Raw genomic sequence first — 16,690 nt, 5'->3', positions numbered from 1 at the left:
GTATAAGAGAGAAAAAGCTATGAACACCTGTCAGGCCAAGAAGTAACAGTTATAACAGTAGAACACAAAGGTCTATATTTTACTGTTATAATTTATCCTAAATAACTTGTAACCAGTTCTTGAATGTTTTCCTTTTTAGGATTCTGTTTGGTAAGACAGTTTTAGGAAAAAAACTTTGTGTTGAGGATGGGCAACTTTGTTATGTTTGTTTCAGGAATTGAAATATGGTAGTTTTTTAATGGCATGATGGACAGGACTTAGGAAGGTCACATACACCAGGGGTGAGTATCATAGTGAGAACACATCTCTATAAACTAAAAAAGAGGCTTGAGATAGAAAAGTAAATAGCTTTTTGCAAGTTAGGTGAGAAAAAATGCATGGGGCAAATGCATTTCACTTGAGCGATGTAATTTTTTTTTTTTTTGAGTTGGAATCCCACTCCATCGCCCAGGCTGAAGTGCAGTGGCACGCTCATGGCCACCCCAGCATCGACCTGCTGGGCTCAGGCGATCCTTCTGCCTCAGCCTTCCAATTAACTGAAACTACAGGTGTAGGTTACCATCCCCGGCTAATTTTTTGAATTGTAAAATGAGGTCTCACTAAGTTGCCCAGACTGTTCTTGAACCTGTGGGCTCAGGCAGTTCCCTCACCTCGGCCTCCCAAAGTGCTGGGATTACAGGCTTGAGCCACCATGCCCAGCCGATTTAATTTTTTTAGTCTTTTTCTAAGCTGTCTTTTAATGATGATGTCTAGACTTGACCCTTTCTAGATTTTTGTTCCTATGAATCTTGTGAGGATCTCTAAATTTAAAAAATTGTCATCTTTTAATCTTTCTTCTTTGTTGATATATTTTGCAGTCTAATCACACTGGAGACCTTGACACTGGTTCTGCTTTGGTATTGACCATTGAAAGCACTCTCATTACTGCTTGCTCTTCAGAGTCGCTGGTTAGCAAAGGGCATTTCAAAAACTTTTGTATCCGTTTTGCTGATGGTTTTGAGACATCTTGGGATGACTGGAAACCAGAAATTCGTGGAGATTTAGTGATGAATGCCTGTGAGTGTCTTTTTATCTTTTATATGTGGTTTAGAATTAAAAATAAATAAAATAAAACAGTGAATCTCCATTTGTAAAACCAAAGGATATTTAGATATAGGAATATTTTTAGACTTTGAGAAAGAAGGGATATTTTTAGTTAAAGATAACAAAAATATTTGTGAAAAACTGTAGCTTTTAATAGTTTTGACAGGCAAACCAGCCTGGCATTCTTTTGGGTAGTTTGACATTTGAACGTTTGCTTGCTCCTTGATTTTTCCTGTAATTATGAATGACCAGATAAAGCATCTTTGTCTGATGAGGATCTTGAAAGACAGTGATAAATGTGTATGATTCAACTTATCATAAAACATAGAACAGATTATAAATAGCTGAGAACAGGATCCTCAACCTTAATTAATATTGATGTAAACAAATCTATATCTCCAAATCTGTAAGCAATACAGAGTGTAACACATGAATTCTTCCAATTCCGTAATACTCAAGGCTGGGTATAACTGAATCTGTGCTTATATGTTAAATTGAAGGTATAGGCATTTATTTGCATTAATTTTAATATTATAAATATTATAACAGTTGGTACAGCATCATTTCTCTTAATATGAAGACAAATTGTAATTGAGGTGTTAAAAGGTTGTGAACTAAAATTCTTCAACCAATCTTACAGATTAAATAATACTTAATTACTTTTTAGAAAGTAGTATGCCATTGTTTATGTAATTCTTTTTCCTCTCTCCACTGGAGGGGAATCTTTCTAGTTATGGATTTTCTTTTGGGGAATGGGAAGACTTTCCATTTTATTTTATGCCAAAAATTAAAGTTTTCACATTCAATATTAACTAAAACTTAGAGAAAATTATGAATGAAATTCATAGTTTTGCAATATAGGGAAGGAAAATATCTTTTCCTTCTATCCTTTAAGGTTCTCTGCTGGGGCCCCTGTAACAAAAGACAGATTAATGAGAGAAATGCATACAGATTTATCTAATATAAGTTTTATGTGATATGGGAGCCTTCATAAGGAAATAAAGATTAAAAAAAAATGACTAAACCTCAGTGTTTTTATATGAGACTTGAAGAAGAGTAAACAATTGTAGAAAAATGTGAAAGAATGAAAAGGGGCATGAGTAAACAGTTGTAGAAAAATGCGAAAGAATGAAAAGGGGCATGAGTTAATGGCAGTAAACTGGGGGAAACTTACCAAGGTCTGTGTGTTCAGATTCCTTTTAGTGTCCCTCCCTTTTAAAGCTAAGGATGTGCCTTTCCTCTCCATATAGGAAGGGCACCTCTCACGTGGGGTCATATGACCTGCTTCAGAGGAGAATAAGAGTCCTTCCTGCATCTGCTCTTTCTCAGATTCCATTAGCCTAGAATATTTGGTATGCCAAGGTACCGTTTTGGAGGGTAGTGTGACCTAAACCCCATCAAATGCTTTGCATTTGGATAATCCATAGGTAAAATACTAGGATTTCTTTGAAATGCTTCAGGTTGCTGAGAAGACTTGATACCAAAGTACTCATGCCTATTGTCCAAACGACCAGTATTAGTTTTCATCAGAAATCTTTACAGATTATCATTTTACATAACAGTTATAAATGTTTTTTGAAAAATCTCTAACTTATGTTTTTTTTGGTTTTGCTTTTTTTCTTAGTAAAAGGTAAAAATAAATTTAAACTTACTGATTTTTATTAAGGTGCCATCTTTGCCATCACTGTATTTATTAAAATAAGTTGAATATATTCGGAAATAAAGGAAATATACTATTTCCTTAACAGTTTATCTTTTTTTAAATCTTTGTTTATAAGGTAGATTTATAAGAAATATAAAATAATATGCCTCTGACTCAAAGTCAGGAACATACATTAAAAAATGAACAAATAATGATTCAGCACCTCTGTATATATTCTAATAATAATGTAGAACACTAACATGCTGGTAATCATGATAATCAGAGTAATTTATCTTGCGCTTTAGAAGGGAATAAATGACTTGCTTTTGGAACGTGCTTATTGTTTGGGTTTCTTGGGAGGGGGGCCATAACAAAGTGAGCAGAGTAGTAGTTTTATTGAAATAATTATAAGAATTCCAAATAACTAGTTTACTAGTTTGTAATTGTTATTAATAGTTAATTGTACTTGTATATAGCTGCCATTTCATAATTTTTTAAAAATAGGACAAAGAAATAAGAAATGATAGGATTATGCCTAGAATTATTTTTGGGGGGTCATTTAAAAAATACATTCTATGCCAGGTGTGGTGGCTCACTACTGTAATATCAGCACTTTGGGAGGCCGAAGTAGGAGGATTGCTTGAGCCCAGGAATTCAAGACTAGACTAGGCAACATAGCAAGACATCATCTCTACAAAAAGTCAAAAAAAAAATAGCCAGGAGTTGTAGCATGTGCCCTTTAGTCCCAGCTACTTGGAAGGCTGAGGAAGAAGGATTACCTGAGCCCAGGAGTTCAATACTGCAGTGAGCCATCATCATGCCACCACACTCCAGCCTGGGTGACAGAGTGAGACTCCAACTCAAAAAATACAATAAAATAATTAAACATATCCTAGACTAAAAGGTGGCCCAGTGAAATTTTGTCTCTAGGTGATAATGTTTTTTGGAAAATGCAGTAAAAATTAGAAGGGGATAACCTATAGGAAGAGTTCATAAGACCATGTAAGTAGATGGTAAAGATTAAACCCACTCCATCAACATGTATTGAAACAAATTATATAAATTACCAGAAATTTGAAAGACTCTAAGCTCTCTGTTAAAACCTGGGAAGCATTCAGTCATCAGAGCAGAAAAACTGCCATCATGAATTCAAACTAATAGTTAATCCAAATCAGCATTGTCTCTGATACAGAGACCACACTTATTATGGAAAAATGTCTAGTTGATTTTTCAGTCTTCATTTTCAGGATTCAGATTTGCTCCAAAAATCATAATATTCCTTATTAATTCATCATAACTGTATATTCTATAAACTTCTATAATCATTTCCTAAACTTAATTTTTAAAAATTCTCTGCTACTTTTTGAGATAGGAAATTCTACTAAAAATGTTCTGCTCCTTTTTTATTTACTAGTTCTTTCTTTCACTTGGCCTCAATTATGTTCCTCAAATTTCAAAGGGTTTTCTTTTCATTCTAGCATTCTTGGATTTGAAAGGCTAATGTAGGTTTTATTTGTTCTGATTTGTAACCATGACTATAAAAGTGACTTGGGTGATACCCCAAAACCAGATTTAATTCTCAATTTAGAATTTGTGCATGAAACATAAGTACTACATGGTTCAAATATATAATTTAGATTTTAAAGTTATTGGCAATATCTGAAAAAGAAACATATAATAGAAATTGTCACTTAATAACAAATAGATCCTCTTTTACAAACTAAGTTATAATGTTTCTAAGTTGGGAGGATTTTTCCCCTTTTTGAAATTTTTCAAGGAAAGGCAGAAATTTAATACCAGAGTACCTAGAAAATGAATATCAAGATAAATTTAAGCAACATTTGAATACCAGTTTAAGGTTCAAAGTGAGTTGCAAAAGAGCATTTCATTTCAGATGTATGTACTGTCAAGATTGATATTTGGTTTCTTTTAAAGATTACTGAGAAAAGTCTTAATTTATGTTTAAAGTTTACTTTGTTTAAAAATTGTTTCAAGGGTAATATGTCCATTACTGTATTGTTGAATTTATTTATCCTTATTTTTGAAACTAAAGTTATCAGATGAAAACTAGGTGGTAGTAAATGTTTCAAAGTTAAAGTAGATATGTTCTGTAGCTCCATGACCTAATGATAATGACATTATGGCAGTCAGCCATTTTTTCTCATAAAATGTTCCTTGTCAAAAGAGAAGACAAGGCTGACCTAATATGGCAGTTCTTAGTTATCAAAAATTCTGTTTTAAATCATTTACAGTCTCAACATGCCATTTACTCTTGATTGCACAAACTGTCATAGCATTATGGATGTTAATAGAAAAACCAACTAGAGTGTCAAAGTAGGCCAAGTGTTGTTACTTAGATAAGGAAATCACATGCAAAAAATAAAGCCAAAATTGCAGTTAAATTGTTAAAACACAGAATAGAATATTGAGAGATATGGAATAGGTTTTATGAGTCATTAGGATAGCCTTTTCTTTCTACAAATTAGGAACTGAAGCCTAGAGAGGCTAGTCATCCTATTTATATTTAGATAGTAGTTTTGGGGTGAAAAATTAGAGTACAATATTTAATCACAAGCGTATTTTTATTGAAAACTATTTTGGGGGGTGATTTTTTGCAGGTGTAGTTCCAGATGGCACTTATGAAGTATGTTCAAGGACTACAGGACAAGCAGCAGCTGGTAAATTCACATTCAGTATTACCTTTTCTACATGTGTCAGGTAGAATTCTGCCTTTAACTTAGTAGCAAGAGAATCCTTTTGCTAAGCTAATTTATGATGTTCGCTAATTTCTAAAAGAGTATTCCACAATAGTATTAGCACATTTTTATTTCTTTATTTAAAAATTATTTATACACCTGCAGTGTATAATATCTGCTACAAAATGTTTTGGAAATTAAAAAGATTAATAACAGCTACTTTCTATCCTTCATTCATTTAAATTCTGATAATGTAATTAAGACACATGCAGCAAAATTACGTTGAAATAAATGGTATGTACAATAAAATTTAAAAATCCAGTTGTTACTGAAATGTATAAGAAGGAAAGATACTTTCCAAACATGGGAGTATACTGGGATCAAAGAAACTCCATGGAAGAACAGACACTTAAATAGGGACTCACAGGATAGATAAAATGTTTCTTAAACAAAAGCTGGGTGGTATGGGCCAGAGAAAACTCAGATGGAGAGAATAGCACCAATCATGATGCTAAAGCACAGTGTCTATTTAGAGTTGTCCATGCTGGCTGGAACAGAGCCATCTGAAAAATAAGATGAGAAAATGTTACATGCCAAATTAACATTGAACATTTCTGAATGAGAAAGCAGATGGTGATACTGTCAAAATGACACTTGCCAAGATTAGAGGGCAAAAAAGCCTAGGAAACCAGTTAGGAGAAAACTATGAAAGTAGTAACATGTCTTGACTATGATGATAGTATAATGTAAGTTTTTATTTCCACTTTTTGGGTGAGTTAGAGAGAAATTTATTTAAGGGCTCTTAAAATGTTGAAAGGGTAGATACTAACTATAGTTAGTAGATTTCAGGTCTCCCTTTACCATTCTCTGTTGTCCTCCCCAAGTCTACCCTCAGTGCTCATTCTAAATTAGTTATTTCAGAAAACACCAAGGGCTAGAGTCCCTTTTGACAGAGAACTGTAAAAGTTAGGAAATTTCCAGCAGAGGTGACTTAAAAGTCTTTGTCACAACAGTCCACTCAAACGAGCTCAAAAAGGGATACTTATTAAAAAGATATTTGCAGATTACAATTAAACTTAGGAATGGCTATTACAGGGACGAGAAGGAGTCAGGTCAATTCAGAGCCTTAGGAAACTAGTGGATCCAAGCCTTGCTGTCACCAGGCTTCTTTCTAGAGCTTGCTTTGCTCCCCTCTGGCTGCCTTTTTTTTTTTTTTTTTTTTTAACTGATAACCTCCTTCTTACACAAGGCATGAAGTGTGGTTACACAGAGTTCATGAGCCTCAAAAGTTGTATTAGAGTAACAACTTTTCCTCAATTCCAGGGAAAAGTTATTTTCCAGCTTTGACCTTCACCTAGACCTAATTAATTCTGTTTAATGAACTAGTGTCTTGGCATTTCCCACTATAGCCATGAGATGGTAGATCAGCTTGGAGGTGGAGGGGGCAGTTTGTAGTTCACAGGAAAAGGAACAATGTTATACAGAAGAAACAATAGATACAAATTATTCCATAGTCTAATGTTTCTGACAAATATAGCTGTGAAAGACATTAGTTATCATATATGGCTATCATCCATTTTATTACTGAAGTGTAGATTATTTAAATTTTTTTACTCAGGACTTACTAAAGATGCCACTTCTTTATTTAAACAGAAAGTAGTAGTGCTGGAACCTGGACACTCAATGTGTTGTGGAAAATGTGCGGGATTGATGTCCACATGGATCCTAACATTGGCAAGAGGCTTAATGCTCTGGGCAATACGCTCACAACATTGACGGGAGAGGAGGACATAGATGACATTGCTGACCTAAATTCAGTGAACATAGCTGACCTGTCAGATGAGGATGAAGTTGATACTATGTCTCCCACTATCCATACTGTAAGTAAACTCACTGTTAGAATTTTACAGGATCAGCTTTTACCCTGAGACAGAAATATTATTAATTCAATGTTATTTAGTATATTATAGTTGCTGTTTTGGAGAAAGGGAGGGAGTGGTGCTTTCTGTGTCTACATTTCATAATGTTATCTTTTAGTTGAGTTCCATGCTTCATAATGACAGTCCTTCTGCTGTGCCTTAACCTATAGGTAATGCAATAACATTAACAGTGAAGTGCAGGCAAATCTATGGAGATAGAAAGTAGGTTAGTGGTTGCCTAGGACGGGGAGAGTAGAGACTGGGACAGAGGAGGGGAGAGAAAGAGGCCACTAATAATTATGAGAATTCTCTTTGGATGCTGAAAATGTTCCCAGCTGAGATTTTGATGATGGTTGTATAACTTTGTGAATATGCTAAAAGTGACTAAGTTATACATTTTAAATGGGTGTATTTTATGGTATGTGAATTATATCTCAATAAAGATGTTAAAAATGAATCTCAAAAACAAATGTACATACACAAAATGAGAGTATACATTTAAAAATATGTATTTCCTTCTCTACTATACAGTCTATAGTATCAAGTTATTTAGTAATCAAAAAGAAAGTTATTCTGATTTCACTGGTATTGATTTTCTTAAAGTATTTTAAGCATCTTTTTAACTATTGTACCATAAAATAGTTTTGTTCTTGGAAACAATTTTTTTAATTAATATTCCTATTTATTGTTTAGAGTTCAGATGGAGGTTCAGTAAGTGGAGATGGCCACAAACTCACCTTTGGGCAGCGACTTGTAAACCACCTACTAGGCCTGGCACCCCCAAATCAGCGCTATTCTGTTCCTGCAGAGTATCTGTATGACCCCGAGCTGTGGGGCTCCCCTCATTCTAGCCAGTCCCACTTGAAAGCATGCAGAGCACACTCATGGGGAAACGTAGGTAGCAGTTAAATAGATTCCTTATACAAATAAAGGGATGTGAATCAATAGAGAATTCCAATCATCTTATTTAACATAGATAGCTTTGATTCTTGCATGCTTACTTTGATTTAAGGTGTTAATTTTGTAATAGTATAGCTTTGCTGTGTGATCTGGGGGTGGTCTTGACATATGTACGTTTGATTTTTCAGGAAGCTGTAGATTATCGAAGACAAGGAACTACCTCTAGCCAGCCAGGAGAACTTAGAGGAAGAAAAATTATGAAGCGCATAGTGGATATCAGAGAACTGAATGAGCAGGCCAAAGTAATAGATGACCTGAAGTATGTATAGTGATTTTTAACTTAATGTTAAAAATCTAATAATAATGTTATCTAATAATATGAGCCTAGGATGTTAAATATGGAAGAAACTGTGTTTGGGTTAATACAAACCATTTGGTATATCAATGGTATCACCAGGGTCTAGAGAAATGTAATAATTTGCCTGAGATAATACATTCATTAGTGATAAAGTTAGGCACAGAATCCTAGTCTAGTGCCTTTTTACAACTTCCTCATTTCTGAGCACTTCATGACTGGCACTATGTCACATACACGTATCTCTATGTGTGTATATATACTTATACGTATCTTCACATGCATATATACATATATGCATTAGTCTTTTGCTAACATTCGTATTTCTGGAATGCAATTTTTAGAAAGGAAAAAGTTAGTATTTATTAAGTGCCTGCTGTTTGACATATGTTATCCGAATTTAATCCACACAATGTTTCTGTGAGGTTGGATGGCATTATCCAAACTTTATTGATAAGAAAACTGACTCAGAGAAGCTAAAGAATTGAAATTTGAGCTTGTGTGTGTCTGAATTCAAAATTCATGCTCTTTTTGTTTGTTTGTTTGTTTGTTTTTTGTTTGACTGTATTAGCATTTCTCTAGAACTGAGGTGGGGGTAGGATGAGTTGAGAAGGGGTGTGGTAGGTGGTAGTAATCTTTTTTTCTCTGTCACCTGCTGAATAGTACTAAGATACTTCCTATGTAAGAATAAATTTTCTTCTTGGTAAACTTCAAAATTTTTGTTTTCCCAAAATGCGATGGCTCATCTTTTCTATTATGTGTACACCTGTACCTGTGGGGTTTTTTTGTTTTTTGTTTTTGTTTTTACATTCAAGGACTTTACACAGGTACACACATTTGGTACAATAAAAGGTGTTGCCTAAAATTTGTCTGTAAATTATCATATGGTGATTCACATTTTTCAGTTAACTTACATTACAATTTGAATTTTGTTCTCAGGGAAAAAATAACTGGAAGCAAATATACTTCCTCCAAAATCTTACCTGAGGCTTACATTATATGTAGAATTTTACATACAGACATTTTTCTGCAGAGTGGGTCTATGGCTTTCATGAACTTGCCAGAGACCATGATGCAGCAATGGGTAAGAAGTGTTTCCTCAAACGTTAGACAGAAGGTGTTTTTTTGTTTGTTTTTTGTTTTAATAGTTTACCAGATATTAGTGTCAAACTTATAGAGGGGTTTGGTACATAATTTTTGGTGTTTTGACAAGCTGAAAGATTAGGAAGGAGAAAGTTAAAATCAATCTTATTTTGTTACTTCCTTACAGTAATTGCCATATTTGTTTTGTATCCAGAAAATTAGGTGCAAGTGAAGGAACCATAAACCAGGAAATTCAGCGTTACCAACAGTTAGAATCTGTGGCTGTAAATGACATTCGAAGAGATGTTCGGAAAAAATTACGAAGATCCAGTATGCGAGTGAGTTCTCTTTTCTTCCAGTGCTAATGATAATACCACCTTATTTTTTCATATACCTACTGTTTGAAACACTTTACATTTAACAACCCATTACATTCTCACAACAACTCTATGAGGTAATTTGTGTTATTTTCTCATTTTAAAGATGAGGAAACAGAGAGAACAAATAACTTGACCAAAGTTATACAGCCAGTAATCCTGGGGAGCCAAGATTCAAACTCAGGCAGTGCCTTAGCCACTGTTTTTTGTCTGCTTTTCATGAAATTACAATTGCATTTTAGTCTCTAGTATGAACTTCGCAAAAAATATGAACTCTGTGAAATCTTTTGAGATGTCCATTTTTTCCCATCCCCTTCTCCATGGTCAGAATTTATTTCTCAGCCACTGTGTACACATGGCACATTATTCTTATCTTTATTTTTTGCGGGTTTAGTTGGTCCCTCCACCAGTTTGAGTCTAGTAGTGACAAAAAATATTTTGAACCATTTTGCCCCTTTTCTGCTGTGTTGTTTTAATTACAGACAAATTTTTTAGAGCAGCTTTAGGCTCTCAGCAATTAAGAGGAAAGTATAAAGATTTCCCATATAACCCCTGCCTGTACACATACATAGTCTCCCTTGTTATCAATTTCCCCCACCAGAGTGGTACATTTGTTAAAACTAATGTACTACATTGACACATCATTATCACCCATAGTTTACAATAGGGTTCACTCTTGGTATTATACCTTCTGTGGGTTTGGACAGCTGTATTAGTGGCATGTATCTACCATTGTAGTATCATACAGAGTAGTTTCACTGCCCTAAAAATCCTCTGTGCTTTGCCTACTCATCCTCCCCTTCCCCTAACTTCTGGCAACTACTTATCTTTATATTGTCTTCATAATTTTTCCTTTTCCAGCATGTCATACAGTTGGAATCATACACTGTGTAGCCTCTCAGATTTGCTTCTTTGACTTACAGTATGCATTGGAGTTGTCTTTTCATGGCTTGGTAGCTCATCTCTTTTTAGCACTGATATTCTATTGTCTGGATGTACTATCGTTTATTTATCCATTCACCTATTGAAGGACATTTTGGCAGCTTCCAAGTTTTTGCATTTATGACTATAGCTGCTATAAACATGTACAAGTTTTTTTTGTGTGGAGATAAGTTTTCAACTCTTTTGGGTAAATACCAAGGAGTACAATTGCTGTGTGGTAAAAGTATGTTTCACTTTCTAAGAAACTGCCAAACTTTCTTCCAAAGTGGTTGTACCATTTGCATTCCCACCAGCAAAGAATAAGAGTTTCTGTTGCTCCACATCCTTATCAGCATTTGATTTTGTCACTGTTCCAGATATTGATCATTGTACTAGATATGTAGTGATATCTCTCTTTTTAAAAATTTATTATTGTTATCTTTTGACAGACATACTCTTGTTGTGTTGCCCAGGCTGGCCTTGAACTCCTGGGCTCAAGTGATCCTTTCACCTCAGCCTCCCAAGTACCTGGGACTCCAGGCACATGCCATTACACCTGGCTTTGTTGTTTTACTTTTCATTTCCCTGATGACATGTAATTTGCTTATTTTCTGTCTGTATATCTTCTCTGTTAAGGTCTTTGGATCCACAGAGTAGAATTTTTTAATTCTAATGGAGTCCAGCTCATCAGGTATTTTTTTTCATGGGTTGTGCCTTTGGTGTTGTATCTGAAAAATTCTTGCCATACCAAATATCATCTAGATTTTCTATGATATCTTCTAGGAGTTTAGTAGTTTTGTTTTTTAGACTTAGGTCTGTGATTCATTTTGAGTTAATTTTTGTGAAGGATCTGAGTTCTGTGTCTAGGTCCATGTTTTTGCATGTGGATATTCAGTTGTTTCAGCACCATTTGGTGAAAAAAACTTTGTTCCAATGTATTGCCTTTGCTCCTTTATCAAAGATCAGTTAACTACATTTACGTGGGTCTATTTCTGGGCTATTCTGTTCCACTGATCTATTTGTCTTTTCTTTTGCCAATACCACACTGTCTTGATTACTGTTGTTTTATAGTAAGTCTTTAAGTAGGATAATGTTGGTCCTACAACTTCTCATTCAGTGTTGGCTATCCTGGATCTTTTGCTTCATCATATAAACTTCAGAATCATTTTGTTGATACCTACAAAATGGCTTGCTGGGATTTTGATTTGGATTCTATTGAATCTATAAACCAAGTTGGAAAGAACTGACATCTTGATAATATTGAGTCTTTTTATCCATGAATATGGAATATCTCTCCATTTATTTAGTTTTTCTAATTTATTTCATCAGTTTTGCAGCTTTCCTCATATATAGAACTTGTGCATACTTTGTTAGATTTATTCCTAAGTATTTCATTTCTGGGGGTGCCACTACAAATGGTATTGATTTCAAATTCCGCTTGTTCATTGCTGTTCTGTGAGAAAGTGATTTACTTTTGTATATTAAAGTTGTATCATATAGCTTGCTATAATTGCTTTTTAATTCTAGGAGATTTTTTGGTCAATTATTTGTATTTTTTGCATAGACAACCATGTCCTCTGCAAAGACAGTTTTATTTTTTCATTCCCAATCAATATACCTTTTAATATCTTTTATTTCCTTATCTGTTAGCAATTTGTGTCTTTCTTTGTTTTTGTTGTTGTTGTTTTTTCATAGTTAGCCTGACTAGAGGCTTATCAATTTTATTGATCTTCTCAAAGAACCAGCTTTTGGTTTTATTGATATTTTTCTTTTGATTTTCTATTTCTGTTTCATTGATTTCTGCTCTAATTTTTATTATTTCTTTTCTTCTACTTAATTTGGATTTAATTTGTTCTTCTTATAGTTTTAAGTCTTTAGACAACTGATTTCAGATCTTCCTTCTTTTCTAATATATCCATTCAATGCTATAAACTGCCCCCTAAACACTGCTTTTGCTGCATCTTACTAATTTTGATTAGTATGTTTTCATTTCCTTTTAGTTAAAAATATTTTAAATTTATTCTTGAGATTTTTCTCTTTGACCCATGTGCTATTTAGAAGTATGTTGTTTAATCTCTATATATTTTAGGATTTTTAAAAATAGTTTTTCTTTATTTCTTTTTTTTTCTAGTTTGAAAATAATATGCCTAAGTGTAGTTCATTTGGGCATTTATCCTGCTTGGTGTTCTTTGAGCTTCCTGTGTCTGTGGTTTGACATCAGATATTAATTTGAGGAAATTCTTAGTCGTTATTGGTTCAAATATTTCTTCTGTTCCTTTCTCTTTTCATTCTCTTTCTGGTATTCCCATTACTCTCACACCTTTCGTAATTGTCCCACAGTCCTTGAATATTCTGTTCTTTTTTCTTCAGTCTCTATTCTCTTTACTTTTCTTTTTTTTTTTTTTTTTTTTGAGTTGGAGTCTCACTCTGTCACCCAGACTGGAGTGCAGTGACCGCTCCCGGCCACCGCAGCCTCGACCTGCTGGGCGCCAGCGATCCTTCTGCCTCAGCCTTTCAAGTAGCCAGAATTATAGGCATGCGCTACCACGCCCGGCTGATTTTTTGTAGAGATGAGGTCTCGCCTGCCTAGGTGGGTCTCGAGCCCACGGGGCTCAGGCAGTCCACTCACCTCAGCCTCCCAAAGTCACAGGATTACAGACTGAGCCACCGAGCCCGGCACTTTTCATTTTTTTAAGGTTTCTATTGTTAAATCCTCAGGCTTGGAGATCCTTTCTTCAGTCATGTCCAGTCTACTAATAAATTCATCAAAGTCATTCTTCATTTCAATAACATAATTTTTTACTGCTATCATTTATTTTTGTTTTCTTCTTAGAATTTTTCTCTCTCTGCTTACACTTGCCAACTGTCCTTGCTTGCTGTCTACTTTATCCATTAGAGCTCTTAGCACAGTAACTGTAGTTGTTTTAGATTTCAGGTGTGATAATTCCAACATCCCTGCTGTCTGGTTCTAATGATTGTTCTTTCTCTTCAGATTGTGTTTTTTTGAGACTAGTTTTTTTTTTCTTGGTAGCCAGACGTGATAACCAGGTAATGGAACTGCTGTAAATAAGCTTTTAGAGATTTAATGGTATGTATCAGTAGAGAGTAAGCATTTTATTGTCCTCTAATTAGGTCTCAGTGAGTCTATGCCTCTGGACTGTGAACTTCACAGTGTCAGTTGTTTTCCACCCCCCCAGGTGAAACAGTATGGCTAGAGCTGTGTTGGGTATTTTCTTTTCCACAGGTCAGCTGTGCTTTGATAATACTCCCATGATAATACTCTGATAATGCTCCAGTTTAGGCTCTTGTTAATTAGTTTCTCCTAAGAGTAGAAAAACTGAGCACTCTGGTATTGTTTCAGAATGGTTCCTTATCTCCTCCCCCTGCTGGAAGCCTGAGGGAATTTTTTCCCCCTGCATTTACTGTAGGGACCTGGTCAAACTCTTGACAGAAAATCTTATAGTACTGTGGCGGCATCTTATGACTGTGTCCTCGGAATTTTTAATCTGACTTGTCTGCACTGACACTCCAGCGACTCATCAATTAAAGCTCAGGTTTTCCAACCCCATTCCTATGGGATCCTGTGGTTCCTATGGCAGTTTCCTATGGCACTTTCTACTTGTGTGTCTCTGTTCTGGGAAGCTGTACTTCCCTGTGTTTACCTGTTTCTCTAGTCTTGGGAGCAGAAGCTTGACCTTTGTCTTCCCCTCTTTTGCTGATCCAAAAAGAAGGATTGTTGATTTCTAAGTCTGTTCCAGCTTTTTACTTGCTGTTAGGATGGAATAGTTATTTCCAAGCTCCACACATGGAGCTGAAAACCAAAAGTTGTAAAACTACTTAAAGATAAATGGACTTTTAACTTCTTAAAATCAACAGAGAACCTTCCATTTTTTTCTTTACCAGAATGAGGTTTTTGGGTAGCACCCCAATATGTAAAGAACATATTAAATCAGAACTGTGGGGGTCAAGAGATGGGGGAAAATTCATGGCAGGGATTCAGGAACCATTGACTTAACTTTCCCTTGATCACCCATAAACTCCCAGAGAACATAGTTTGAAAATTGTCTAAATTATTTATGTAAATTCAAGTTAAAATCCAATTTATTTATCACTGATCTTGATAGTAATAAATGGATAGTGATAATCTGTATTGTATAATTCTGTGTTTTAACTTTTTCTACCTACCTAACAATCATATGCTAAAATTAAAATATTGCTTGCAGAGGCCAGGCTCAGTGGCTCAGCCTGTAATCCCAGCACTTTGGGAGACCTAGGCAAGTGGATCGCCCTGAGCCCGCAGGTTTGAGACCAACCCAGGCACCTTGGCGAGACCTCGTATCTCAAAAAAAAATTAGCCAGGCATGGTAGCGTGCGCCTGTAGCTCCAGCTACTTGGAAGGCTGAGGTGGAAGGATCGCCAGAGCCCAGCAGGTCAAAGCTGGGGTGACTATGAGTGTGGCACTGCACTCCAGCCTGGGTGACAGAGTGAGACTCCAACTTAAAAATAAAATAAAATATTGGTTGCATCCTATTGCGGGTTATACTTGGTAATTAACTGTTAAAATTAAAACTAGGTAGAATCAGAGAAGTTGCCAAAACGACATCTGTGTTCTTAACACTTGCCTCATTCTGCATTTCTCTCTCTTACTCCCTTTACCATCTTGAATTCCAAACCTTCACCTTCCTTGTTGTAATGAAGAGGCATTCTGCAGGAGTGCCATTAGATAGTACTAGAGATGATTAGTGGTCTTTTGTTCCTACTTCCCGGTGCCTAACTTTCTCCCAGAACTTTTAAATTCTAGTTTTCTTTCTCCATTCTTTTTAATCATTTCCTTTCTTCTCACCTTGTTTCTATATCACTCACCCCTGCCCCCTTATCTTTTCATTCTTTTCTCTCAGGTCAGCTAACATCTCATATTTTCATTGCACAGCCCTTATAATTGATATTGGGACCAAAAGATTGCTGATTCCTGCTTTACAGTGATCTCTCTATATTGTTAGGTGACATTTAATGTCACTTGGGGAAAACATACTAACTAATAAAATAATAGAATGTTTTCTTCTATCTGAAGTCAAATATTGTGATAATAAACAATTGCGTATACTCACCTTTTTTGTGCTCTCCTATTTCATTAGGCTGCTTCCCTAAAGGATAAGTGGGGTCTGAGTTACAAACCAAGTTACAGCCGATCAAAAAGCATTTCTGCTTCTGGAAGACCACCTCTTAAGCGAATGGAAAGGGCAAGGTAATATATATATTTCAGCCAATGAAATAAAAAATAAAATTCTTGACTCTTTTACCAAAGTTCACTACTTTTTTTTACTGTGTTCTACTTATAAAATTAAGATAACAAGAATTAAGCTTATTAGTAAAATAGCAATAATAGTGGATACTTAGAAGTTTATAAAACTTAGAAGTTTATTTGAGGAATTCCTCTATCATACTTGTACCACAATGCAGTGTGTTTTTAGTAATGAAATGCACTGCTATTTAGACAAGTTTTGTTTTTTTTTTGGACTCTCACTCTGTCACCAGGCTAGAATACAGTGACACACTCACAGCCAGTCCAGCATCAACCCGCTAGACTCCAGCGAGCCTTCTGGCTCAACCTTCCAAGTAGCCAGAACTACGGGCATGAACTACCACGCCTGGCTAATTTTCTTTTTTTTTAATTGTAGAGGCCAGGTCTCGCCAAATTGTCTGGGCTGGTCTCG

The 16,690-nt window shown here is 35.2% G+C and overlaps 1 protein-coding gene across 1 annotated transcript in view; it reads left to right on the top strand.

Annotated features, from left to right (window-relative positions):
- Positions 1–16,690, top strand: part of KIAA1109 (KIAA1109 ortholog) — a 219,682-nt gene that overhangs the window by 157,716 nt on the left and 45,276 nt on the right. Inside the window, exons 57-62 of the mRNA XM_021717738.1 lie at positions 858–1,056; positions 5,344–5,403; positions 7,075–7,301; positions 8,429–8,559; positions 9,893–10,016; positions 16,112–16,221. Coding sequence (XP_021573413.1) covers positions 858–1,056; positions 5,344–5,403; positions 7,075–7,301; positions 8,429–8,559; positions 9,893–10,016; positions 16,112–16,221 — 851 coding nt within the window. The remainder of the gene's footprint in view (positions 1–857; positions 1,057–5,343; positions 5,404–7,074; positions 7,302–8,428; positions 8,560–9,892; positions 10,017–16,111; positions 16,222–16,690) is intronic.

This window comes from Carlito syrichta, unplaced genomic scaffold (genome assembly GCF_000164805.1).
Source record: "Carlito syrichta isolate Samal-C Ts95f unplaced genomic scaffold, Tarsius_syrichta-2.0.1 Scaffold310650, whole genome shotgun sequence".
In the NCBI taxonomy this organism is placed as follows: Eukaryota; Metazoa; Chordata; class Mammalia; order Primates; family Tarsiidae; genus Carlito; species Carlito syrichta.
The sequence above is the reverse complement of the archived record's forward strand: the minus strand, read 5'-3'. Positions and strand labels throughout refer to the sequence as shown.